The sequence below is a fragment of the Lithobates pipiens genome, unplaced genomic scaffold (assembly GCF_037356315.1).
Source record: "Lithobates pipiens isolate NorthernLeopardFrog02 unplaced genomic scaffold, aLitPip1_a1.2 Scaffold_18, whole genome shotgun sequence".
NCBI lineage: Eukaryota > Metazoa > Chordata > Amphibia > Anura > Ranidae > Lithobates > Lithobates pipiens.
This window is the reverse complement of record NW_027507758.1, coordinates 199697569-199724073: the sequence shown is the minus strand read 5'-3', so window position 1 is coordinate 199724073 and position 26505 is coordinate 199697569. Positions and strand designations below refer to the sequence as shown.

General features: G+C 47.4%; 1 protein-coding gene across 3 annotated transcripts in view; it reads left to right on the top strand.

Moving 5' to 3' along the window:
- Positions 1–26505, top strand: part of UNC93A (unc-93 homolog A) — an 894938-nt gene that overhangs the window by 198556 nt on the left and 669877 nt on the right. For all 3 annotated transcript variants that reach the window (XM_077486513.1, XM_077486514.1, XM_077486512.1), the window contains one exon: positions 3052–3281. In XM_077486513.1, coding sequence (XP_077342639.1) covers positions 3052–3281 — 230 coding nt within the window. The remainder of the gene's footprint in view (positions 1–3051; positions 3282–26505) is intronic.

Sequence of the window (26505 nt, the reverse complement as noted above, 5' to 3'; positions counted from 1 at the left end):
GGTACGTGGCGACATATATAGGCATAAGGGGCGGGGTCACCGGGTGATGTCATGTGGTGACCCCGCCCCTTATAACTTCACAGTCCCAGCATCCCTGCGACTGTGACGTCATAAGGGGCGTTTTTTTGGCGTAGGGGCTTCCCCTTAAAATCCATACCAGACCAAAGAGCCTTGGAGGGGCATATACAGTGGTGTGAAAAAGTGTTTGCCCCCTTCCTCATTTCCTGTTCCTTTGCATGTTTGTCACACTTAAGTGTTTCGGAACATCAAACCAATTTAAACAATAGTCAAGGACAACACAAGTAAACACAAAATGCAATTTGTAAATGAAGGTGTTTATTATTAAAGGTGAAAAAAAAACCCAAACCATCATGGCCCTGTGTGAAAAAGTGATTGCCCCCCTTGTTAAAACATACTATAACTGTGGTTGTCCACACCTGAGTTCAATTTCTCTAGCCACACCCAGGCCTGATTATTGCCACACCTGTTCACAATCAAGGCATCACTTAAATAGGAGCTGCTTGAGACACTAAGGTCCACCAGAAGATCCTTAAAAGCTACACATCATGCCGAGACCCAAAGAAATTCAGGAACAATTGAGAAAGAAAGTAATTGAGATCTATCAGTCTGGAAAGGGTTATAAAGCCATTTCCAAAGCTTTGGGAATCCAGCGAACCACAGTGAGAGCCATTATCCACAAATGGCGAAGACATGGAACAGTGGTGAACCTTCCCAGGAGTGGCCGGCCGCCCAAAATTACCCCAAGAGCGCAGCGACGACCCATCCAAGAGGTCACAAAAGACCCCACAACAACGTCCAAGGAACTGCAGGCCTCACTTGCCTCAGTTAAGGTCAGCGTTCATGCCTCCACCATCAGGAAAAGACTGGGCAAAAATGGCCTGCATGGCAGAGTTCCAAGGAGAAAACCACTGCTGAGCAAAAAGAACATCAAAGCTCGTCTCAATTTCTCCACAACACATCTTGATGATCCCCAAGACTTTTGGGACAACATTCTGTGGACCGATGAGACAAAAGTGGAACTCTTTGGAAGGTGTGTGTCCAAGTATATCTGGCGTAGAAGGAACACTGCATTTCATAAAAAGAACATTATACCAACAGTAAAATATGGTGGTGGTAGTGGGTTGGTCTGGGGCTGTTTTGCTGCTTCAGGACCTGGAAGACTTGCCGTGATAAAAGGAACTATGAATTCTGCTGTCTACCAAGAGATCCTGAAGGAGAATGTCCAACCATCTGTTCGTGTACTCAAGCTGAAACGAACTTGGGTTCTGCAGCAGGACAATGATCCTAAACACACCAGCAAGTCCACCACCGAATGGCTGAAGAAAAACAAAATGAAGACTTTGGAGTGGCCTAGCCAAAGTCCTGACCTGAATCCTATTGAGATGTTGTGGTATGACCTTAAAAAGGCCGTTCATGCTCGAAAACCCTCTAATGTAACTGAATTAGGACAATTCTGCAAAGATGAGTGGGCCAAAATTCCTCCAGGACGCTGTAAAAGCCTCATTGCACGTTATCGCAAACGCTTGGTTGCAGTTGTTGCTGCTAAGGGTGGCCCAACCAGTTATTAGGTTTAGGGGGCAATCACTTTTTCACACAGGGCCATGATGGTTTGGATTTTCTTTCACCTTTAATAATAAACATTCATTTACAAATTGCATTTTGTGTTTACTTGTGTTGTCCTTGACTATTGTTTAAATTGGTTTGATGTTCCGAAACACTTAAGTGTGACAAACATGCAAAGGAACAGGAAATGAGGAAGGGGGCAAACACTTTTTCACACCACTGTATCTTGCGCTCACTGCGATAAGAAAATGTGTTTTTCCTATTGCAGCGAGCGCGAGATGTACAGTACCCTGTCACTGGGAACCAGCGCGATAGGATCGTGCTGGAAACATTCTCGCAGGCAGGTGCTGTAGCTGCCCATGCGTCGTATTTGGTCCGTCGGACCAGCATACAGATTAACCGGTTTCCCGCTAGCAACTGAGTCCGGCTGAGTTCTGGCAGGAAAATTTAAAACATGTTCTATTTCCAAAGTCCGTCAGATTCTTTTCATGCAAAGATCCGATGGAGCCCACACACGATCGGAATGTCTGACGGATGTGTTCCGTCGGACCTTTGCTGTCAAAAAGTCCGGTCGTGTGTACGCGGCATTAATAATCTCTATCCTCACTCAAGATGGATGTGGAGGTCATGCCAGTATCCAATCGGACAGCTCTTCTCCTGGCGACTGCAGGAAGTCATAGAGGAACTAAGTTCTCCACAACTTCCTTTCCCTTCTGTATTCCACTCCGCACCTACAATAGGCAGTACAGACTGCACCTGCTTACAGGGGTACCAGAGAAATGGTCTGAATTGTGTTATCTCAGGCCTTGTGTTGGTGAGCAAATTCACCTGATCCAGGTCAATCAGGAATAGGATTGAAGATTGGCCAGGAGTTTAGCATAAATCTTTAAACTTATATTCATCAGGGAGATAGGTCAATAACTTAAGCACTGGGTTGGGACATTTTGTTCTTAGGATTAGGGTGAAGTGGGCTTCCTGCGGTTAATGGGTGAAAGGACAAGTTTGTGAAATCACTTTGAATGTTTTATTCAAAATCGGGGTTAAAGAATTGTTTGTAGAAGACACTTGAGAACCCATCAGGTCCAGGGCCTGATGATTGTGACTTAATCATCCATTTTTAATGTTTCAATTAAAGCATTAAATCACTAATCCCACCAAATAAAATTATGGCATATTTTTTTTGGCTTTGGTAAAAGTTCCCCAGCCCTACATATCATTTGTTTTTACCTGCCTATTATTACCCTGCCATACATTTCCCATTGACGTTAATAGGTTTGGTTTCAGCACCCTAGCTTTAGTCATGTTCTGTGAACCTTCCTCGGAACTGAACCCGGGTCATTCAGCTCCTCCTTATTGACATACCAAATTTGTATGCATGCAGAACTGTTATGAAGTGACCATAATTTAGAAGTATTTTCATAGCCTGATCTGAAGATAACATAAATAAGGTATGCTTTCATCTTTCAGGTATACTCTTGTTCCAACATCTGTGATTCTTGGATTTGGAGGTGCCCCATTATGGGCTGCAAAATGTACATATCTGACTATAAGTGGAAATCGATATGCTAAGATTGCCGAAAAGGAAGGCAAGGATATTGTCAATCAATACTTTGGACTCTTTTTTCTAATATTTCAATCATCAGGCGTATGGGGAAATCTTATTTCATCTCTTATATTTGGACAAACACCAGATAAAGGTAAATGTACACAAAGTAATTTAAGCATTAAAAGGGCTGTAAAATTATGAGAACACACTTTTAACCTGTGAGTTTATGTGTAATTAGCTATGTTAGATATGCTGTATATTGGCCCTACAGAACAGACAGTGCACAGTCCCCATGTGCTTATCTGCAAGAAGAAAACAGGAAACTTTATTCAGAGAAAAGGTATTGGGTGTTATTTACTAAAGGCAAATCCACTTTGCACTTCAAGTGCAAACTACAAGTCCAAAGTGCACTAGGAAGTGCAGTCTCTGTAGATCCGAGGGAGACATGCAAGGAAAATAAAACAGCATTTTAGCTTGCACATGATTGGATGATAAAATCAGCAGAGCTTTCCCTCATTTCAGATCTACCCCTCAGATTTACCGCGACTGCACTTCCAAGTGCACTTTCAGTGCAATTTCAAGTGCACTTTGTACTTGTAGTTTGCGCTTGTAGTGCAAAGTGGATTTGTCTTTCGTAAATAACCCCCATAGAGTGTACCATAGATACAGCTCCAAACTTAAAAAACACTGCCATCTACTGGTTGAAGAATATATCTCTACTAAATCCTGATGTAGTTGTTGCACAAAATACATAAACACTGTACTCCAACACTCCCACTCAACAACTACTGCTTATATTAGTCCCATTTCGGATTCCCAGTTCCATAAATCTTTCTTGTAAGGTTTTTTTTCAAAGCATCTTCAATAATGGTACTAGTTTCACAATACGTAAACACAATTACATTTTGTTCAACTAGATCATGAATGTAATGATGTCTGGTGTCAATATGCTTTGTTCTTGCATTAATCATCTCATTGGTGGCAATTTTGATACACCCTTGATTGTCCTCATATAAGATTGTGGGCTTGGACATTGGCTCTCCAAGATCTCAAATACAACTTCTGCCTCCACACTGCTAAACAAACCTACTACAACACTCTTATCAAATCCCTCTCGTCCAAACCCCATCAACTCTTTTCTACCTCTTTTCACCCCACATTGCCTCCACCCACCAACTTGCTTACCGACCAGGAGATTGCCAACCATTTCAAAAGCAAAATTTACACAATTTTGTGATGAGAGAGCCAGCATCCAACTCCCCCCTGACCCCTCACTATTACTACGTCCACCTTCCTTCTCTATCCTGAACTCTCTAAACCACGTCTTCAACCTCTCCCTTTCCTCTGGCACCTTTACACTCCCTGTTCAAACATGCACTGGTTACCCCACTATTTAAAAAGGCCTCACTGGACCCCACCTGTTTGAATAACTTAAGACCAATCTCCCTGCTCCTGTTAGCCTCCAAGCTCCTGAAACGCCTTGCTACCTCCTTGACAACAACCTTCTCGATCCTCTAAAGTGCAGCTTCCGCCCACAACATTCCACTGAAACTGCCCTACTAAAACTCACCAATGATCTACTAACTGCTAAAACCAATGGCCAGTATTCCATACCCATATTCTTGGAGCTCTACGCTGCATTTTGACACAGTTGACCACTCCCTTGGCCTCCGTGATTCTGCTTTATCCTCCTCCGATCTAAGCACACTTTCAGTGTCACATACAACACCATCTCCTCCATTCCTCTTCCTCTTTCTGTTGTGGTAACCCAAAGCTCTGTCCTTGGGCCCCTCCTATTCTCTCTCCATACCTCTTCCTTGGGCCAGTTGATAACCTCCCATTGTTTCCAATACCACCTTTATGCCAATGACACCCAGATCTAGCTCTCCACTAACACCACAAAACAAGGTATCCACTCCGTGGTTATTTCCTGCCTCGACTACTGCAACTCTCTCCTCACATGGCCTACCCTTACACAGGCTATCCCCCATTCAGTCTTTTATGAATGCTGCTGTGAGACCTCACTAACTGATCCGTGACTGCTGCTCCTCTCTGCCAATCCCTTCACTGGCTTCCACTACCCCACCTTAGAAAAATTCAAAATACTAACCATAACATACAAGGTCATCCACAACATTGCCCCCAGCTACATCACCAACCTCATATAGAGATATCAAATCATCCTCTCTGCTCCTCCCAAGACCTCCTTCTCTCTAGCTCCCTTGTTCACCTCCAGGACTTCTCTAGAGTCTCTCCCATCTCCCTGCCCTGGTATGTCCGGTCAGCCCCTATCCTGTTCTCCTTTAGGAGATCCCTGAAAACGAATTTATTCAGGGCAGCCTATCCCACACCCACCTAAGAACTGTACCCCAGCCACCCCCTTCAGCCAATCCTCCGCAGCTATTACATTTTGTACCACCATCCCCATCCTTCTAGAATGTAAGCTCCGCGAGCAGGGCCCTGTCCCTTCTGTATTGTAACTGTGCTGTCCCCCCTCTACATTGTAAAGCGCTGTGCAAACTGTTGGTGCAATAAAAATCCTGTATAATAATAATCTTCAAGAAATTCACATAACTACACGGCTTCTTGACTGGCATTGGCAGCAGCAATGTATTCTGTCCTGCCTCTGTAGAAGACAAAGCTTCTGAGATCTGCATCTTGCTGGTTCAAGATTGAGGCCTTCCTCACCACATTGGGAGCACAAGGTCAAGAGGGAGGAGTGACCACAGGGCCAGGGGGCTGCCTGATCACCCTGTCTCTGTCAAGGGAACCACAGTAGTCCTACTAAGACCTGTATGCAGCTTATGCCAAGGACTATGGTAAACTCAAGGAGGAGATCTTAGCCCTCCTTGGAGTGAGACTGCAGCTGTCTGTTCACAATAGATGCACCTTTGGAGGTATTATGCTGGCCTGTCCCCACAATCCCAAATTGCTTGATTGACAGGGCCACAGATCATGCGCTGCGCTACCTTAGGAGCTTCAGCCTTGGATTGGCCACGAGGAACCCCAGATGATGGACCATCTGGTGGAGATATTAGAGTGGTACACTGTTGGAGGATCTACTGGGACCTGACAAAACCTTGAGGACCCCTGCCATTGAGTAGATCAAGACACCCACTAACCTAGAAGTCATCAACTCAAGACAGCCAGGGAGTGACCACCCCAGCATCCCATAGCTTTTCTCCAGCGCAAACTAATGAGAATATGCTATGCTGGTGGTGTCACTCCTGGAGCCATATCCTGGCCCAATGTCCCCTACAGAGAAGGAGCTGTACAAAGGATGACCTTCTATGCCTGGAGGTACTACGTTTCTCACCTGGACCTGACCGAGGGGTAGTTTGAGTGTGACCTCTGGGTGAATCATCTTTACACCAGAGTGCTGCTAGATTTCAGAAGCATGGTAACATTTGTGGGTACCAGAGAAGGAGAACCCTTTAGAAAGAACCCTGAGGGTGGGGACACCAAGGAATACTCACCAGTGACAATCACCACGGCCTGTGGCCCAGGAAGTTGGAGTGGTACCTGACCTCACCCAAGATGTTATCCTAGGTAGGGACTGCTTCTTATTTGTTGAACTTTTGGGACTATGTGAGCCAGGGAATGCTGGGATAATGGGACCTACCTGTGAAAGGGGCTGGATGCTAAGACTTTATAGAAGACTACGCCCTTGTACGCGCGGTCGGAGAATCCGTCGGAATGTGTCCTATCGGACCGTGTCATCGGATAATCCGACTGTGTGTGGTATGCATCGGACTGATTCCATCTGAATATCCGTCAGACCCAATTTTCCAACATGTTGGAAATATTTCCCGACCAACTGGGCTGATCGGACATACTCCGATCATGTGTAGAGAATTTTGATCGGACCAAGTGCCACGCATGCTCAGATCAAATTCCTACATCAAAGCTATTGGCTACTAGCCTGAATGTAGTCCCGTCGTAACTAAATTACGTCATCACGTTCTGAAAGATCGGATTTTTTCGCCAACTTTGTCTGACCGTGTGTATGCAACAGTTTCGGACAAGATCCGACGGGCAAAATCAGACGGATTTGGTTGTGGAAATCTCCGACTGTGTGTACAGGGTCTAACAGTGTTGCCTCTGGGGCAGACGGTCTACCAGCTAAGGCAAACCCCAAGGAACCCACTCTTATGCAGGCCTTGGCTGGGGAAAACATAGAGGAAACCTACCCATTGCAGGTTATGTTGCTGAAGGACAAGGGAGAAAGTTCCAGTAATCTCACCCATCTTGATCTCAAAATGCCATGGGCACATTTTGTTCCACCCGAAAGAAGGATTCCACATAAATAAAACACCTAAGAATAAGTTACCATGATTTATGGGGTGTCAAAAGCTGAGAAAAAGTTTCCCCACTTTGTGGTAATTGGTGACCTATACCGAGTTACTAAGGTCTGGGAAGAGGTGGTCGACCAGTAACTGGTTTGCCAGCCTCTCAGACGCACAATACAGGGCCAGGGATGATGGCAGAGGTGAAATAGTTATTGCAATTCATGTCTCACCTGCCAGCTAACCAATACTAATATCACATTTTAGGAACCCTTTGGTGTCTTTGCCCATTACCAAGATAGAATTCAAGCATATTGTGATGGAGTTGGTGGGCCTTTTAGTGAAATCGGCTTGGGGCTTCCAAGACATCCTCGTGGTACTCAATTATACCAAGAGATATCCAGAAGCAGTTCCCCTGAAGACCACCTCAAAAGCAATTGCCATGGAATTGTTTAACACATTCTCTAGGACACACTGATGGCACTGATGTTTGCCATTTGAAAAGTACCGTACCTCAGGTGTCCGAAGGGTTTTCCTCGTTTTAGTTGGTGCACAGGCAAATACCACGGGGACTGCTGGACTTGGTGAAAGAAACCTAAAAAAGTGAATCCTCTCCTCATAATACAGAGCATACTGTATAATAAAGATGAGAGAGAGGATCCGTAAGGTGATGCCCCTAGTAAATAACCACAAAGAAGGGTGTACAACTGGTCTGCCAAACTTAGATAGTTCTAGTTTGGGGATCAGTTGACTCATACCCATAGTAAAAAGGGAAAATCCCGGCAAAGTGGCAGAGACCATTTGAGGTGGTCGAAAAGGTTGATGAGGTCAACTATAAAGTACATCAACCTGGCAAGCATAAGCCATACCAAATATACCACGTGAATCTGCTAAAGTTCTGGAAGGATCTAGAGCAGGCAGTCTTACTTTGTGATGTAACTTCCACCCGTGTCACTGCTGGTGTGTGGAACCAGAAGGAGATGATCACTGAGAGCCATTTTGGAAACGCACTAATGCATGTTGTATATGTTTTATTGATGTAAGTGCACACTTTCTAGGAATACATTTTACTAATTAAAAGGGCATGACACTTTACTATTTTTTCTGGGACATTTGAATACATCGGAGGTAAATAGATGGCTTAGTGAATCTGCTGGACTGGAGAGCTGGCTTAAAGGAGTGCTGCTTACATGCTTCGTTTGACCCATATACGGTCAAAAAAACTAATCCGGTGAGTGCATAGTAGTGGCCGTGGCACAAGGAACTTGAGGTGTAGTTTGGAGGAGGAAATATTTATTTTGAAGAAACACTAGAGAATATTTTTGCATGATAAACCTTTTATTTAAAGACACAGTACAAAAAAAATAGTTTTTTTTTTGTTGTTTTTATTTATTTTTTGCCGATATTCACTTATATTGTGGAAAATAGATTTGGAGCGAACATGGGTCTATATGTACAGTATATATTTTTTTCACAGTAATATTTGAGTATTGTTTATATGGTATTGTTATGTAATAAGCATATTATTTGTGGTGTAAGCATTCCATTACTGTTGAGTAGGGATGAGCTTCGTGTTCGAGTCGAACATACGTTCGACTCGAACATCGGCTGTTCACCCGTTCGGCGAATTCCGAACGTTATGGGCCGTTCGCGACAAATTCGTGTGGCGCTCACGGCCCACAATGCACTGCGTCATCGCAGTGCATTGCTGGCTCATGATTGGCCAAGCATGCACTGTGACCCCGCATGCTTGGCCAATCACAGCGCCAGCAGCGAGGAGAGCCATGATTGGCCACAGGCAGGATGCCTGTGGCCAATCATAGCTCAGGCTGTGTAGTACACGCCCCACACTATATAAGGACGCCAGCGCGGCGGCCTTGTGTAGTGTGTTGGCGTCTGAAGCAGTTAGTGGGTGTTCTGTGTACCTTCAACACAGTATACACCGATCGTTATCGGCCGATTTTCGATCTTGCTCTTCTGTAGTGGTTGTTGTCTGCGTGCCCTGACCGCAGTATACACCGCTATATTCACCTCACCTATATAGCTAGTGATCTATCTTTTATAGTAGAGCTTGCAGTCAGTAGTGTTAGGAGCTTGTGCATGCTGTCTGCGTACTCTGTACCCAGTACACACCGCTATATCCACCTACATAGCTCTTCTCTATTTGAGCCATCTGCCATTTGCAGGAGTTATTGGAAGTTGTGTGTGCCTCCAGCACAGCACAGTATACATCTGTATATACCCCTTTATCTCTGGTGTTCTATAATAAAGGCATCTGCAGGAGTTAGTGGGTGTTTTGTGCCTCCAGCACAATATACACCTGTATCTACCCTTTATTGCTCTTCTCTAATAGAGCCATCTGCAGGGCTTAGTGGGTGTTGTGTGCCTCCAGTACAGTATACCCCTTTATCTCTGGTGTTCTATAATAAAGGCACCTGCAGGAGTTAGTGGATGTTGTGTGCCTCCAGCACAATATACACCTGTATCTACCCTTTATTGCTGTTCTCTAATAGAGCCATCTGTAGGGCTTAGTGGGTGTTGTGTGCCTCCAGTACAGTATACCCCTTTATCTCTGGTGTTCTATAATAAAGGCATCTGCAGGAGTTAGTGGGTGTTGTGTGCCTCCAGCACAATATACACTACCCAACTGCTGTTTTACCCAGCTCCCTTCAGGCCATTACCATGTCTGGAAGGCCAGCAAGGAGAGGCAGACAGGCGCGAGCCGATAAAAGAGGGCAAGCAGGCTCTGTGTCTAGAGACAACAGTGCTGGTCGTGGACACGGTGCATTGTCATCAGCACGTGGCCATAGGACACGCTTGTCCTTCTTTTCGGCAGCTGGACATGTTGAACCGCAACATGCCAACGACTTGGTAGAGTGGATGACCAAGCCCTCTTCATCCTCCTCATCCTCTCTCACCCAGTCTCAGGGTACTAGCAAAGCAGCTGCCAACGCATCGTCTTCCCTCGTCTCAATGTCATCATCAGTGACTCCTTCCCTAGACCCACCACGTCCTCCTGAGGAGTCTCCTGAACTCTTTGAGCACAGTGTTGGGTACATGCTCCAGGAGGATGCCCAGTGTTTTGTAGGCTCTGATGATGACACTCAGCTAGAGGAAGGCAGTAGCGGGAATGCAGAGAGAGGGGATGCTCAAGAAGGACAGCAATCTGGCAGTCATGTTCCACAAGCTGAAGCATACTGCCAGGTTTGCTACAGCGATGAAGAGGGAGGGGATGATGAGGGCACTGACTCCACGTGGGTGCCTGGTAGGAGAGAGGAGGAGGAGGAGGAGGAGGCACATGTCCAATGAGGCAGGATGCCCTCCGGGGGCCAGCTTAGGGGCAGCACACCAACTGAATCACACCGCAGAGCTCCGCCTGTGAAGGGCGCTGCCTCTGCGCGTTATTCTAAAAGTTCTTTGGTGTGGGCCTTTTTTGAGACGAGTGCATCAGATCGCACCGCTGCTATTTGCAACATATGTCTCAAGCGTATCTCACGTGGCCAAAACATCAGCCGCTTGGGTACCACATGCTTGACCAGACATATGTTGACCTGCCATGCAGCTCATTGGCAAGCGTACCTCAAAGACCCACACCAAAGAACAAAGCGGACCTCTCCTTGCTCCTCATCTGCTGGCATCTCCAACCCCACTAGACCTTCAGTCCTCTCTGAAACCTGCTTTGAGAGGAATGAAGGTGTAGAATTAGGTGTGTCACAGCCAAGTGCTTCCGGGCACTCTGCTAGCAGTACACCCACGTCCGATTATAGCAGGCAAATGTCCCTGCCCCAGCTGCTGGACCGGCTAAAGAAGTTCACTCCCAGCCATCCACGTGCCCAGTGGTTGAATGCTAGCTTGGCTAAATTGCTAGCACTTCAACTGCTGCCTTTTCAGTTGGTAGACTCGGCCCCCTTCCGTGAGTTTGTACAATGTGCGGTTCCTCAGTGGCAGGTCCCCAAACGCCACTTTTTCTCACGGAAGGCGATTCCAGCTCTCTACCGGCATGTGGAAGGCAATGTCCTTGCCTCGCTGGACAGGGCAGTCAGTGGTAAGGTGCATATTACCGCTGACTCATGGTCCAGCAGGCATGGACAGGGACGTTACCTGTCTTTCACGGCCCATTGGGTCACTCTTCTGGCAGCTGGGAAGGATGCAGGACAAGGTGCAGTAGTGTTGGAGGTTGTTCCGCCACCGTGCCTCCAAAATGCTACTATTGGTTGTGACACACCTCTCTCCTCCACCCCCTCCTCTTCTTCTTCCTCCATGGCCTCTTCCAGTGCTCTGTCCTCAGAACCAGCGGTGCTCCGTAGGCCTTCCAGGGGCTACACAAGTACGCAGGCAAAACGATGCCATGCCGTGCTTGCGCTGGTTTGTTTGGGGGACAGGAGCCACCCTGGGGCGGATGTTTTGTCAGCTCTGCAGGGGCAGGCTGAGAGGTGGTTGACGCCACACCAGCTTAAGCCAGGAATGGTGGTTTGCGACAATGGCACCAACCTCCTCTCCGCCCTCCGACAGGGACAACTGACCTATGTGCCCTGTGTAGCTCACGTCCTTATCCTGGTGGTGCAGCGGTTCTTGGGCAGGTACCCGGGCTTACAGGATGTCCTGAAGCAGGCCAGGAAAGTCTGTGTGCATTTCCGCCGATCATTTAATGCCTGTGCTCGGCTGGCTGAGCTCCAAAAGGAGTTGAACCTGCCCAAGAACCGCCTTATATGTGACATGCCCACCAGGTGGAACTCAACGTTGGCCATGCTGCAGCGGCTGCACGTGCAGCAGAGGGCCATCAATGAGTACCTGTGCGACTACGGCACCAGGACAGGGTCAGGGGAGCTCGTTTTTTTCTCAACACGCCAGTGGGGCATGATCAGGGATGCATGCACTGTCCTGTCACCGTTTGAGGAGGCCACAAGGATGGTGAGCAGTGACAGTGCATGCATCAGTGACACTGTACCTCTTGTCCACCTCTTGTAGCATACGCTGCGTGGAATAATGGACAGGGCACTTGAGGCAGAACAGAGGCAGGAAGAGGAGGACTTCCTTGCCTCTCAAGGCCCCCTTTATCCAGACAGTGTTCCTGCTGTGCCACCCATCACACAGGAAGAGGATGAGGAGGAGGAAGAGGAGGAGGAGGATGATTGTGTCAGCATGGAGGTGGAGGCTGGCACTCAGCATCAGCAGCAGCAGCAGTCTTGTAGGCATGATTTACAGTCCCAAGAAACACGTGGACTTGTATGTGGCTGGGAGGAGGTAGCTGCGGATCATGTTGTCCTTAGTGACCCAGAGGACTCCGGACCGAATGCCTCAGCTAACCTACGCTGCATGGCCTCCCTGATCCTGCAAAGCCTGCAGAAGGATCCTCGTATTCTTCGGATCAAGGAGAGGGACCATTACTGGCTGGCCACTCTCCTTGATCCATGGTACAAGGGTAAGGTTGCCGACCTTATCTTGCCATCGCAGAGGGAGCAGAGGATGAGACATCTCCGGGAGGCCTTGCAGAAAGGTCTGTGCAACGCGTTCCCAGAGACTGGGAGGTTACAAACTCCTGGTCCTGGACAACGTGTTGCTGAGGCATCGGTCAGAAGGAGCGGTGGAGAAGGTGGCCGTCTGACTGATGCTTTCAGACAATTTTTTAGTCCGCAGCCCCAAGGTATGATCGGTTCCAGCAACCATCGCCAGCGTCTGATTTACATGGTGCAGGAATACCTAGGGGCAAGGTCAGACTTGGACACCTTTCCCACCGAAAATCCTCTGGCTTACTGGGTCTTTAGGATGGATCACTGGCCAGAGCTTGCACAGTATGCAATTGAGCTACTGGCCTGTCCTGCATCCAGCGTTCTTTCGGAACGCACCTTCAGTGCTGCTGGTGGCTTTGTTACCGATCACAGGGTGCGCCTGTCCACCGAATCAGTTGATCGACTGACCTTCATCAAAATGAATCAGTCTTGGATCACCCACAGCTACCAAGCACCTGAAGCTGATGTAACCGAATATTTTTTTTTGAAATATCACATCCCTTCAAGACTGCCTATGCTGATGCTGAGTGACTGTCCTGTTATGTTGATTGTCTATCCTCTTCCTCCTCCGCTGATATGTTGGAAGAACATTTCTGGTTCTGGGTGATGCCATCAGCCCAATTTTTCTGCCCCTGTTTAACAGGGGCGTTTAATTACAATTTTTGATGCAATGTTTTGCAGCAGGGCTAATTCCTGCAATAAAACAAGAGTATATGGGAGAGGTCGCAGTGTCGTCGCACCAGCACCAGTGCCTAAGGCCCAATTTTTCTGCCCCTGTTTAACAGGGGCGTTTAATTACAATTTTTGATGCAATGCTTTGCAGCAGGGCTAATTCCTGCAATAAAACTAGAGTATATGGGAGAGGTTGCAGTGTCGTGGCACCAGCACCAGTGCCTAAGGCCCAATTTTTCTGCCCCTGTTTAACAGGGGCATTTAATTACAATTTTTGATGCAATGCTTTGCAGCCGGGCTCATTCCTGCACCACAACTAGAGTATATGGGAGAGGTTGCAGTGTTGTGGCACCAGTGCCTAAGGCCCATTTTTTCAGTCCCTGTTTAACAGGGGCGTTTAAGTACAATTTTTGATGCAATGCTTTGCAGCAGGGCTAATTCCTGCAATAAAACTAGAGTATATGGGAGAGGTTGCAGTGTGGTGGCACCAGCGCCTAAGGCCCAATTTTTCTGCCCCTGTTTAACAGGGGCGTTTAATTACAATTTTTGATGCAATGCTTTGCAGCAGGGCTAATTCCTGCAATAAAACTAGAGTATATGGGAGAGGTTGCAGTGTCGTGGCACCAGCACCAGTGCCTAAGGCCCAATTTTTCTGCCCCTGTTTAACAGGGACATGTAATTACAATTCTTGATATAATCATTCACAGCAGGGCGCTCCAGTGCCCACCAAGAGTCACTTTGAGGGCTTACAATATTGTGGCAAAACCAACACCTTGTTCCGCCATTTCTGCAGAGCATATAGGGCAGGCCCCTACTTTCAAACATTCAACTTACAAACATCTCCTAGTTGCAAACGGAAGGAGACAACAGCAAGTGAGATGAAAAAAGATGTACGACAAAACAAATTATACAGGGGTGATAACCCTTCCCTATGTTTTCCAAAAAGCTTAAAAATAGATTTTTTGACTGGAGCTACACTTTAAAAATGTACCAGTTGAAAATGACAAACAGATTCAACTTAACACAACAAACCTACACAGTCCCTGTCTTGTTTGCACCGCCTGTATACTGCTGTTCTGAGTATATAGGGCCTGGGGGCCACACGCATTTCCTTTTTTAATATGGGTACTGGTTTCCCCTTAATATGCGTACAAGACCCAAAGGGGCTGGTAATGGGCAGGGAGGGCTACCCATGCCATTTTTCTCAATGATTTTCAACCATATTGCAGGAACCAGATTTAAATGATGTTATTTCCGTTTAATGTCATTTTGTGCAGGGACTGTTCTAAACACGGGAAACACGTGGCACTTCACAGGCATACTACAGACACCCCCCAGGCACCATATTTAAAGGAATATTTCACTTTTTTTCACTTTAATCGTCATTAAAATCCATGCTCCCGCCAAAACGTCCATTTTTAAAAACATTTTAGGCATTTACCCATGTCCCCTGGGGCAGGAGCCAGGTCCCCAAACCCTTTTTTATCTATCTTTTTGTATCTTGCATATTAGCCGTTAAAATTAGCTCTTTTAATTTCGAACGTTCAAGTCCCATAGACTTCAATGGGGTTCTGAAGTTCGTACGAATTTGGGGTCCGTTCGAAAGTTCTGGTGCGAACCGAACCGGGGGGTGTTCGGCTCATCCCTACTGTTGAGTCAATATTGCTATAGGAAGGCGCAGCACAAATTTTTATTTAAGCTACTGTGAGGGGTTAACTCGGTAGCGGGTGTGTGTGACCCCCTGGATGGGTTCACAACACAAAGTCAGGCACAGCAGACAGCGGTGTAGGTTCAAAAAACAAACGATCCGGTTTATTTCTGCTACATGCAGTGATACATAAACAGCCAAACAAAATAAAACAAGAAAATAAATCCTGGTCAGCTTGACCTCTAACTACACACGTAGACTCCCTGTCTAACAACTGGGTGCAACCTTGTGCTGCGCCCAGTCCCTGTCGCTATTGTAGGGGTTTGCCACACAGGCGTTAACTCACCGCACAGAACAGATCTCAGACTCCCCAGTCTATACACACAACTGGTTCCAGGATGGAGCATCTCCCTATGCATGCTGGGGTTTTTTGTAGAGGCCTTAATGAGCCCACTTACTACAGCTGGGCTCATTAACTCTTCCCCTCTAATTGTAAAAGTCTGCATAAAGCCTGAATCTAGGACACACATATTTCCCATCCTGAATACAACCAGGTGATTTTACCTGTGTGCTGCCACATACCCCCCCCTCTTGTTTCAACCTTGGGGTTGTAACACAAGCGGCCAGACACGCATGTATCCGAGACAAAGCATCCACATTCCCCATTTTAACACCAGGGCGATGCTTAACTGTAAAGTTAAATTCCTGTAGGGCCAGGAACCACCTATTTACCCTTCTATTGGTCTCCTTGTTCTGAGCCATCCACTTTAAAGGAGCGTGATCAGTCACCAGGTCAAAGTGCCTACCTAGCAGATAGTACCGAAGGGAATCTAGAGCCCACTTCACTGCTAAACATTCCTTCTCAATCGTGGCGTAATTTACCTCATGGGACTTCAACTTCCTGCTGAGGTAAATGACTGGGTGCTCTTCCCCGTTCCAGACCTGGGATAACACTGCTCCTAACCCAACGTCTGATGCATCAGTTTGTACCACGAAGTCCTTAGAGAAGTCTGGTGAGTACAACACTGGCTGGCTACATAAGGCTGTTTTTAAGGACTGAAATGCTTCCTCAGCCTCTGGGGACCATTTAACCATGACCGACTCTTTCCCTTTTGTCAGGTTGGTGAGGGGCACAGCCTGAGAAGCAAAATGGGGAATGAATCGTCGATAATAGCCAGCGATTCCCAGAAAGGCTCGTACCTGTTTCTTGCTGTTGGGACGTGGCCAACTCTGTATGGCCTCGACTTTATTGACTTGGGGTTTTATCACCCCCCTCCCAATAGTGTACCCAAGATATTTGGCCTCCTCCTGTCCAATCGTACACTTCTTTGGATTGGCCGTAAACCCAGCTTCTCGGATAGAGTCTAGGACTGCTTGTACTTTTGGCAAATGTGAGACCCAGTCTGTGCTTTGGATAATCACATCATCCAGGTAAGCTGCAGCATATTTCTGGTGGGGCCTCAGAATCTTATCCATTATCCGCTGGAATGTTGCCGGTGCATTCTGTAACCCAAACGGCATTCTCTTATAGTGGAATGCCCCATCTGGGGTTACAAACGCAGTTTTCTCCTTGGCCGACTCGGCCAGGGGAATTTGCCAATACCCTTTGGTGAGATCAAGAGTTGTCATATATCGGGCTGTTCCCAGCCGGTCGATCAACTCATCTATACGTGGCATGGGGTAGGTGTCAAATTTTGTAACTTTATTTAATTGTCTAAAATCGTTACAAAACCGCCAGCTCCCATCAGGTTTGGGCACTAGTACGATAGGACTGGACCAGTCACTCTGGGACTCCTCTATCACACCCAATTCCAGCATCCTTTGAACCTCCCCACGTATTGCCTCCCGTCGGGCCTCTGGTATTCTATAAGGTTTTAGTTTTACCCTTTCTCCTGGCGGGGTGATAATGTCATGCTCTACGCCAGATGTTTGTCCCTGAGGCTCAGAGAAAATCTCTTTGTTACGAAGTACAAACTCTTTAACCTCCTGTTGTTGGGCTTTCGACAAGGTGTCTGCTATTCCAACCTCAGGAACTAAGCAATTAGGCTGTGCTTGTGACAAAGTCTCTGCGACTAGGGATTCCCTATCCCTCCAGGCTTTCAGCAGATTGACGTGATAGATCTGCTCCGGCTTTCGCCTTCCTGGCTGTCTAACCCTGTAGTTCACCTCACTAATTTTTTCAATTACTTCATATGGACCTTGCCATTTGGCCAGAAATTTGCTTTCAACCGAAGGGACTAGCACCAAGACCCTATCCCCCGGGGAAAAAGTACGGGTCTTGGCCCCACGGTTGTACACTCTCTGCTGTGCTAACTGCGCCTGGGTTAAATGTTCCTTTACAATTGGCATTACCTGTGCAATTCTATCTTGCATCAGGGCGACATGCTCAATCACACTCCTGTGAGGAGAACTCTCATTTTCCCAAGTTTCCTTGGCGATATCCAGCAGCCCTCTTGGGTGTCTCCCATAGAGCAACTCGAAGGGTGAGAAACCCGTAGAGGATTGGGGTACCTCCCTAATGGCAAACATCAGATAGGGTATTAGACAATCCCAATTCTTTCCATCTCTATCCACCACCTTCTTTAACATTTGTTTTAGGGTTTTGTTGAATCTTTCAACCAACCCATCTGTTTGGGGGTGATACACAGATGTACGCAATTGCTTCACTTTGTACAACTTGCATAATTCTTTCATAACCCGGGACATAAAGGGTGTACCTTGGTCCGTAAGCAGTTCCTTACAAATACCCACGCGGCTAAAAACAAGGGATAGCTCTTTGGCTATGGTTTTGGCCGAGGTATTTCGGAGAGGAATTGCTTCCGGATAACGGGTGGCATAGTCCAATATAACCAAAATGTACTGATGCCCCCTAGCAGACTTCATTATCGGACCTACCAAATCCATTGTGATCCTTTCAAAGGGGACCTCAATGATAGGAAGAGGTACCAGCGGGTTACGGAAATGTGGCATAGGTGCCGACTTCTGACACACAGGGCAGGAGGAACAATAATTTTCTGTTTCCTTCATGACCCCAGGCCAATAGAATCTCTGCAATACCCTCTCTCTGGTTTTTTCGGTCCCCAGATGACCTCCCAGAATGTGCCCATGGGCCAATTCTAACACCAACTTCCTGTAAGGTTTGGGCACCACAAGTTGCTCAACGGTTTCTTCTGCCCTTTGAGCCACTCGATACAGCAGGTCCCTTTCCACAGTGAAGTAAGGATAAGGGCAAGTCTTATCTGGGTTCACTAACTCGCCATCTACTTTCACCACATTTTCCCGTGCCTTTATTAGGGTGGGGTCTTTTAACTGTTCTGTGGCAAAATTTTCCCTGTGAACCTCAAGATCCGAAAACTCCACAGACGGCATGTTTTCATCTGAGGATGTTGGCTCCTCCCCAGTTTCTCGAGTTTCCCCCGCCAATACCGACAAGGGAAATTCAGGAGAGTCCTCACCACTCCCAGAGGAATTCTGGTCATCTTCCTGGTTTATAGGGGCACCAGTGGGGGGCTCAGGACAATCCCAGAGTTCCCAGAATTTTGGAAAATCCCTTCCCACAATAGCATCATGTGGTAAGTGAGACACTAACCCCACCTGATGAGAGAGGTTACCTTTGGGGGTCTCAAAAAACACTGAAGTTACAGGATACTCTCGGGTGTCCCCATGTACACAAATAACAGCCACCCTGTTCTTCCCAGAGACCTCTGTAGTAACTAATTCAGCTTTTATCAATGTTACCAGGCTACCTGAATCCAGCAACACATCAACATGTCTACCATTAATACACATTTTACATAAATGTTTCTCAGGTCCCCGAATGGCAGTGCATGCAACTGTCGCAAACAGCGACTGGCGTCTCTCCCTTATAAAGTCACATTGCATAGGCTCATCCACAACTGGGCAATTGGCTGCAATATGTCCCTCTTGCCGGCAGCGGTAGCAAATAATCTTTTTCGCTGCCTCTTGCAGCATGGGCTTCCTGGGCTGCTCCCGCCAGACCTTAGGTAGAACTCCCACCCTCTCACTCTCTCCAACCTCACCCCTTGGAGTCATCTTACCCACCACTGGGGATGATCTGGTCTTAGGGGGGAAAGTCCGTGAGTCCCTGGAAGAGGTGGTCAAGTTCTCTGTAGCCAAGTACCTCTCAACCAGATCCACAAGTTTGTCTGCATTTTCTGGGTCTCCATGGCTTACCCATTTTTGGATGGCAGTAGGAAGAGCTCTCAGGAAACGATCCATAACCACACGTTCCACAATGTTTGGTGCGGTCAAAATCTCTGGCTGCAGCCACTTCCTGCTCAGGTGAATGAGATCATACATTTGAGACCTGGGAGGTTTTCCAACCTGAAAAGTCCAGTTATGCACACGCTGAGCCCGGACTGCCAGGGTGACACCCAGCCGTGCCAATATTTCTGCTTTTAGCACCACATAGTCTTTTGCTTGGTCAGGCTCTAGGTCATAATAAGCTTTCTGCGATTCCCCAGTTAACAGAGGGGCCACCAGTCCAGCCCATTGCTCCTTAGGCCACTTTTCCCTTTCAGCAGTCCTTTCAAATGTGGTCAAAAACACCTCCGGATCATCCTCTCCAGTCATTTTTGTCAGTAAACGGCTCACACCAAAGGTTGCGGTATTATTGTACCCACTTGCTTCATTGGTCTGCGGACGTTGCTGTATCAATGTCTCTATTTGCTGTTGAAAATTCTGCTCTTGCTTCTGCAACAGGTCTATGAAGCGGGCTTCAGATCGCTGCTGGGCTTGTTGCTGAGCTTCCAAACTCTGCTGCAAAGTTGCATTTGTCTGCTGCTGATTTGCATTTGCCTGCTGCTGATTTGCATTTGCCTGCTGCTGGGCTTGTTGCTGAGCTTCCATACTCTGCTGCAAAGTTGCATTTGTCTGTTGTTGAGCTGCAAGGCTCCTTTGTAAACCCGCATTTGTTTGCTGCTGATTTGCATTGGCTAGAGCCAGCTGTCTCAGTATCTCCTCCATGCTGGCCTTAAAAAAAAAACTGCCCGCATTCTCCACCAACTGTGAGGGGTTAACTCGGTAGCGGGTGTGTGTGACCCCCTGGATGGGTTCACAACACAAAGTCAGGCACAGCAGACAGCGGTGTAGGTTCAAAAAACAAACGATCCGGTTTATTTCTGCTACATGCAGTGATACATAAACAGCCAAACAAAATAAAACAAGAAAATAAATCCTGGTCAGCTTGACCTCTAACTACACACGTAGACTCCCTGTCTAACAACTGGGTGCAACCTTGTGCTGCGCCCAGTCCCTGTCGCTATTGTAGGGGTTTGCCACACAGGCGTTAACTCACCGCACAGAACAGATCTCAGACTCCCCAGTCTATACACACAACTGGTTCCAGGATGGAGCATCTCCCTATGCATGCTGGGGTTTTTTGTAGAGGCCTTAATGAGCCCACTTACTACAGCTGGGCTCATTAACTCTTCCCCTCTAATTGTAAAAGTCTGCATAAAGCCTGAATCTAGGACACACATATTTCCCATCCTGAATACAACCAGGTGATTTTACCTGCGTGCTGCCACACTTCACAGTACTGGGATATTCACATTTTGGGTATCACAGTTGGGCTTTAACCACTCCCTGTATTGAAAACATAGCCATTGCGAGCCGAGGGACAGGATAAAATTATTTTGTGTTAGAGCAGGTAGTTGCCCTGGCTGAGGTTAATTCTAAGCCCCTCGTGGGGAAGAACTCAATCCCATTTTCTGTCTCTGTCTAAGCCACAAAAACAGCAAGTAAGAGTTTTTACAAAGAAATATTGGGTTCTGTAATAAGTTCATGTTTGATTATCTTGGTAAGCCAGGATAATCAAACATAACCTTGTTACAGAACCCAATGTGAAGGTCCATGTAAACCCTATTGCATTCCCAAGCACATAGGAAAACAGTGTCGGAGGAGGCTCAGAAAATGCATGAACTCAATATCATTGAGGAATTACAGAGCAAATGGTCAAGCCCAATTGTGTTGTTACTGAAGTCCAAAAGGACGCTGCAGTTTTGTAATGATTTCAGAAATCTCAATGTGGTATCTAAGTTTGATGCATATCAAATGGCTTGAGTAGACAAGCTGAAAGAGAGGTTGGGTCTAGTGATGGCCGAACGGTTCGCCCGGCGGTCGTTTCGCGGCGAATTTCCGACTTTCGCCGTCCGCGGGTTCGAACGCCTTTTTCCGTCGTTCGCCCCGGCGGACTTACGTGTTTAATGTATACAAGAACTTTAACCTTTCGTGACACGTTTATCATGTGTTACAGGACAACCAATTGAGACATGACAGCTCATGGACACTTGGACATTCCCCCTAACCTATAAATACACCCGATCCGGTGGCCATTTTACATTCTTTCTTCTGTCACTGTAGGGAAAGGATCCTGTGTGGAGTAGGGACAGAGAAAACGCTAGCTATTTGGTACACAAAAGTTCTTTTCAGGACTGGTATAGGTGTTAGGTCAGCAGCCTGAGTTTCTTTTGTCAGTTTAGATAAAGGGACAGAGCGCTGTATGCTGCTATTTTAGGGACAGCTCAGCCAGATTAGTCTTTCTTCATCATCATCATCATCATCATCATTAGCTGTTACTATCAGGTCCACAAAAGAGCTGTTCCAGCTAATCGTTCCAGCCTACTCTTTTTTGCCAATTTGTATAGGGACAGGCAGGAAGCAGTGTTGTCAGGCAGTGAGGATAATTTTAAAGACTTGCTGTTACTATTAGTTCCACAAAGGTTCTTTTCAGGACTGGTATCAGTGGTACGGTAATAGGCTTGTACACGTATAATATTCTTTCTTCCAAATATAGAAAGAATATTATACTTGACTGCTGCCCTTCTGCTGCAGTCTGCTAATCATTCACAACTCACTTGTTCCACAAAAGTTCTTATAAGGACTGGTAACTTGGTCTGTCTAGGGTGCTACGGTACATAGGCTTGGGTGCGGTACAGTCTGCTGTTCTGTAAGGACCGCTATCGGTCCACAATAGATAGGGTTGCCGTGCACTACTGCTGACCGCTGCCCTATACTGCAGCAGTCCTTCAGCGGTATAGGGACTGACGCACAGTCTGCTAAACACTAATACACAACCTGCTTGGTCCACAAAAGTTCTTATAAGGACTGGTAACTTGGTATAGGGTGCTACGGTACATAGGCCTGAGTGCGTTACAGTCTGCTGTTCTGTAAGGACCGCTATCGGTCCACAATACATAGGGTTGCCGTGCACTACTGCTGACCGCTGCCCTATACTGCAGCAGTCCTTCATTGGTATAGGGACTGACGTACAGTCTGCTAATCACTAACACACAACCTGCTTGGTCCACAAAAGTTCTTATAAGGACTGGTAACTTGGTATAGGGTGCTACGGTACATAGGCCTGAGTGCGTTACAGTCTGCTGTTCTGTAAGGACCGCTATCGGTCCACAATACATAGGGTTGCCGTGCACTACTGCTGACCGCTGCCCTATACTGCAGCAGTCCTTCAGCGGTATAGGGACTGACGCACAGTCTGCTAAACACTAACACACAACCTGCTTGGTCCACAAAAGTTCTTATAAGGACTGGTAACTTGGTATAGGGTGCTACGGTACATAGGCCTGAGTGCGTTACAGTCTGCTGTTCTGTAAGGACCGCTATCGGTCCACAATACATAGGGTTGCCGTGCACTACTGCTGACCGCTGCCCTATACTGCAGCAGTCCTTCATTGGTATAGGGACTGACGTACAGTCTGCTAATCACTAACACACAACCTGCTTGGTCCACAAAAGTTCTTATAAGGACTGGTAACTTGGTATAGGGTGCTACGGTACATAGGCCTGAGTGCGTTACAGTCTGCTGTTCTGTAAGGACCGCTATCGGTCCACAATACATAGGGTTGCCGTGCACTACTGCTGACCGCTGCCCTATACTGCAGCAGTCCTTCATTGGTATAGGGACTGACGTACAGTCTGCTAATCACTAACACACAACCTGCTTGGTCCACAAAAGTTCTTATAAGGACTGGTAACTTGGTATAGGGTGCTACGGTACATAGGCCTGAGTGCGTTACAGTCTGCTGTTCTGTAAGGACCGCTATCGGTCCACAATACATAGGGTTGCCGTGCACTACTGCTGACCGCTGCCCTATACTGCAGCAGTCCTTCAGCGGTATAGGGACTGACGCACAGTCTGCTAAACACTAACACACAACCTGCTTGGTCCACAAAAGTTCTTATAAGGACTGGTAACTTGGTATAGGGTGCTACGGTACATAGGCCTGAGTGCGTTACAGTCTGCTGTTCTGTAAGGACCGCTATCGGTCCACAATACATAGGGTTGCCGTGCACTACTGCTGACCGCTGCCCTATACTGCAGCAGTCCTTCATTGGTATAGGGACTGACGTACAGTCTGCTAATCACTAACACACAACCTGCTTGGTCCACAAAAGTTCTTATAAGGACTGGTAACTTGGTATAGGGTGCTACGGTACATAGGCCTGAGTGCGTTACAGTCTGCTGTTCTGTAAGGACCGCTATCGGTCCACAATACATAGGGTTGCCGTGCACTACTGCTGACCGCTGCCCTATACTGCAGCAGTCCTTCATTGGTATAGGGACTGACGTACAGTCTGCTAATCACTAACACACAACCTGCTTGGTCCACAAAAGTTCTTATAAGGACTGGTAACTTGGTATAGGGTGCTACGGTACATAGGCCTGAGTGCGTTACAGTCTGCTGTTCTGTAAGGACCGCTATCGGTCCACAATACATAGGGTTGCCGTGCACTACTGCTGACCGCTGCCCTATACTGCAGCAGTCCTTCAGCGGTATAGGGACTGACGCACAGTCTGCTAAACACTAACACACAACCTGCTTGGTCCACAAAAGTTCTTATAAGGACTGGTAACTTGGTATAGGGTGCTACGGTACATAGGCCTGAGTGCAGTACAGTCTGCTGTTCTGTAAGGACCGCTATCGGTCCACAATACATAGGGTTGCCGTGCACTACTGCTGACCGCTGCCCTATACTGCAGCAGTCCTTCATTGGTATAGGGACTGACGTACAGTCTGCTAATCACTAACACACAACCTGCTTGGTCCACAAAAGTTCTTATAAGGACTGGTAACTTGGTATAGGGTGCTACGGTACATAGGCCTGAGTGCGTTACAGTCTGCTGTTCTGTAAGGACCGCTATCGGTCCACAATACATAGGGTTGCCGTGCACTACTGCTGACCGCTGCCCTATACTGCAGCAGTCCTTCAGCGGTATAGGGACTGACGCACAGTCTGCTAAACACTAACACACAACCTGCTTGGTCCACAAAAGTTCTTATAAGGACTGGTAACTTGGTATAGGGTGCTACGGTACATAGGCCTGAGTGCAGTACAGTCTGCTGTTCTGTAAGGACCGCTATCGGTCCACAATACATAGGGTTGCCGTGCACTACTGCTGACCGCTGCCCTATACTGCAGCAGTCCTTCATTGGTATAGGGACTGACGTACAGTCTGCTAATCACTAACACACAACCTGCTTGGTCCACAAAAGTTCTTATAAGGACTGGTAACTTGGTATAGGGTGCTACGGTACATAGGCCTGAGTGCGTTACAGTCTGCTGTTCTGTAAGGACCGCTATCGGTCCACAATACATAGGGTTGCCGTGCACTACTGCTGACCGCTGCCCTATACTGCAGCAGTCCTTCAGCGGTATAGGGACTGACGCACAGTCTGCTAAACACTAATACACAACCTGCTTGGTCCACAAAAGTTCTTATAAGGACTGGTAACTTGGTATAGGGTGCTACGGTACATAGGCCTGAGTGCGTTACAGTCTGCTGTTCTGTAAGGACCGCTATCGGTCCACAATACATAGGGTTGCCGTGCACTACTGCTGACCGCTGCCCTATACTGCAGCAGTCCTTCATTGGTATAGGGACTGACGTACAGTCTGCTAATCACTAACACACAACCTGCTTGGTCCACAAAAGTTCTTATAAGGACTGGTAACTTGGTATAGGGTGCTACGGTACATAGGCCTGAGTGCGTTACAGTCTGCTGTTCTGTAAGGACCGCTATCGGTCCACAATACATAGGGTTGCCGTGCACTACTGCTGACCGCTGCCCTATACTGCAGCAGTCCTTCAGCGGTATAGGGACTGACGCACAGTCTGCTAAACACTAACACACAACCTGCTTGGTCCACAAAAGTTCTTATAAGGACTGGTAACTTGGTATAGGGTGCTACGGTACATAGGCCTGAGTGCAGTACAGTCTGCTGTTCTGTAAGGACCGCTATCGGTCCACAATACATAGGGTTGCCGTGCACTACTGCTGACCGCTGCCCTATACTGCAGCAGTCCTTCATTGGTATAGGGACTGACGTACAGTCTGCTAATCACTAACACACAACCTGCTTGGTCCACAAAAGTTCTTATAAGGACTGGTAACTTGGTATAGGGTGCTACGGTACATAGGCCTGAGTGCAGTACAGTCTGCTGTTCTGTAAGGACCGCTATCGGTCCACAATACATAGGGTTGACGTGCACTACTGCTGACCGCTGCCCTATACTGCAGCAGTCCTTCAGCGGTATAGGGACTAAGAGTTTTGTCACAGGGTGATTTAAAAAATGACAGGCAGAGGAAGAGGCAGGCCCTTCCGCAGGGGTGGTAGGGGTAGGGCAGGAGCAACAGCCTTGAGCCAAAGTGGGAAGTTGCAGAAGGTGCGTTCAATTACTTTAAAGGACGCACCAGACTTGGTTGAGTGGCTCACTCAGCCTTATTCTTCTGCACCCTCCTCATCCTCTCGATCTGCACCCTCTTCTTCACTCTCTGCTATGTGCACCCCCAAAGACACTACCACCAACAACACGACCACCACCACCACCACCACATACCTTCCGCTTGAGTCACTGGAATTATTTTCCGATCCATATCAAGAGGACATTTCTGATGCGCAGCCACTCTTGGTATTGGATCAGGAAGAGGAGGCAGCAACAAGCGCTACTCAGCAGTCTGACGCCAGTACCCAGATCAGCCCAAGGAGGAGGTTGGTCCCCGGTGTTGCTGCCTACTCTACTTATAGCGGTGGGGAAGGTGACGTTGATGATGACGTGTCTAGTGATGTCACGTGGGTGCCCACAAGAGAGGAAGAGGAGGGGAGTTCAGAGGGAGATATGGACCAGCAGATAGGGAGGAGAAGCAGCAATGACTTACATTGCACAGCAGGGACAAAGCAGACTGCAAATGTATCAGGAGCGAGTCATCGACCATG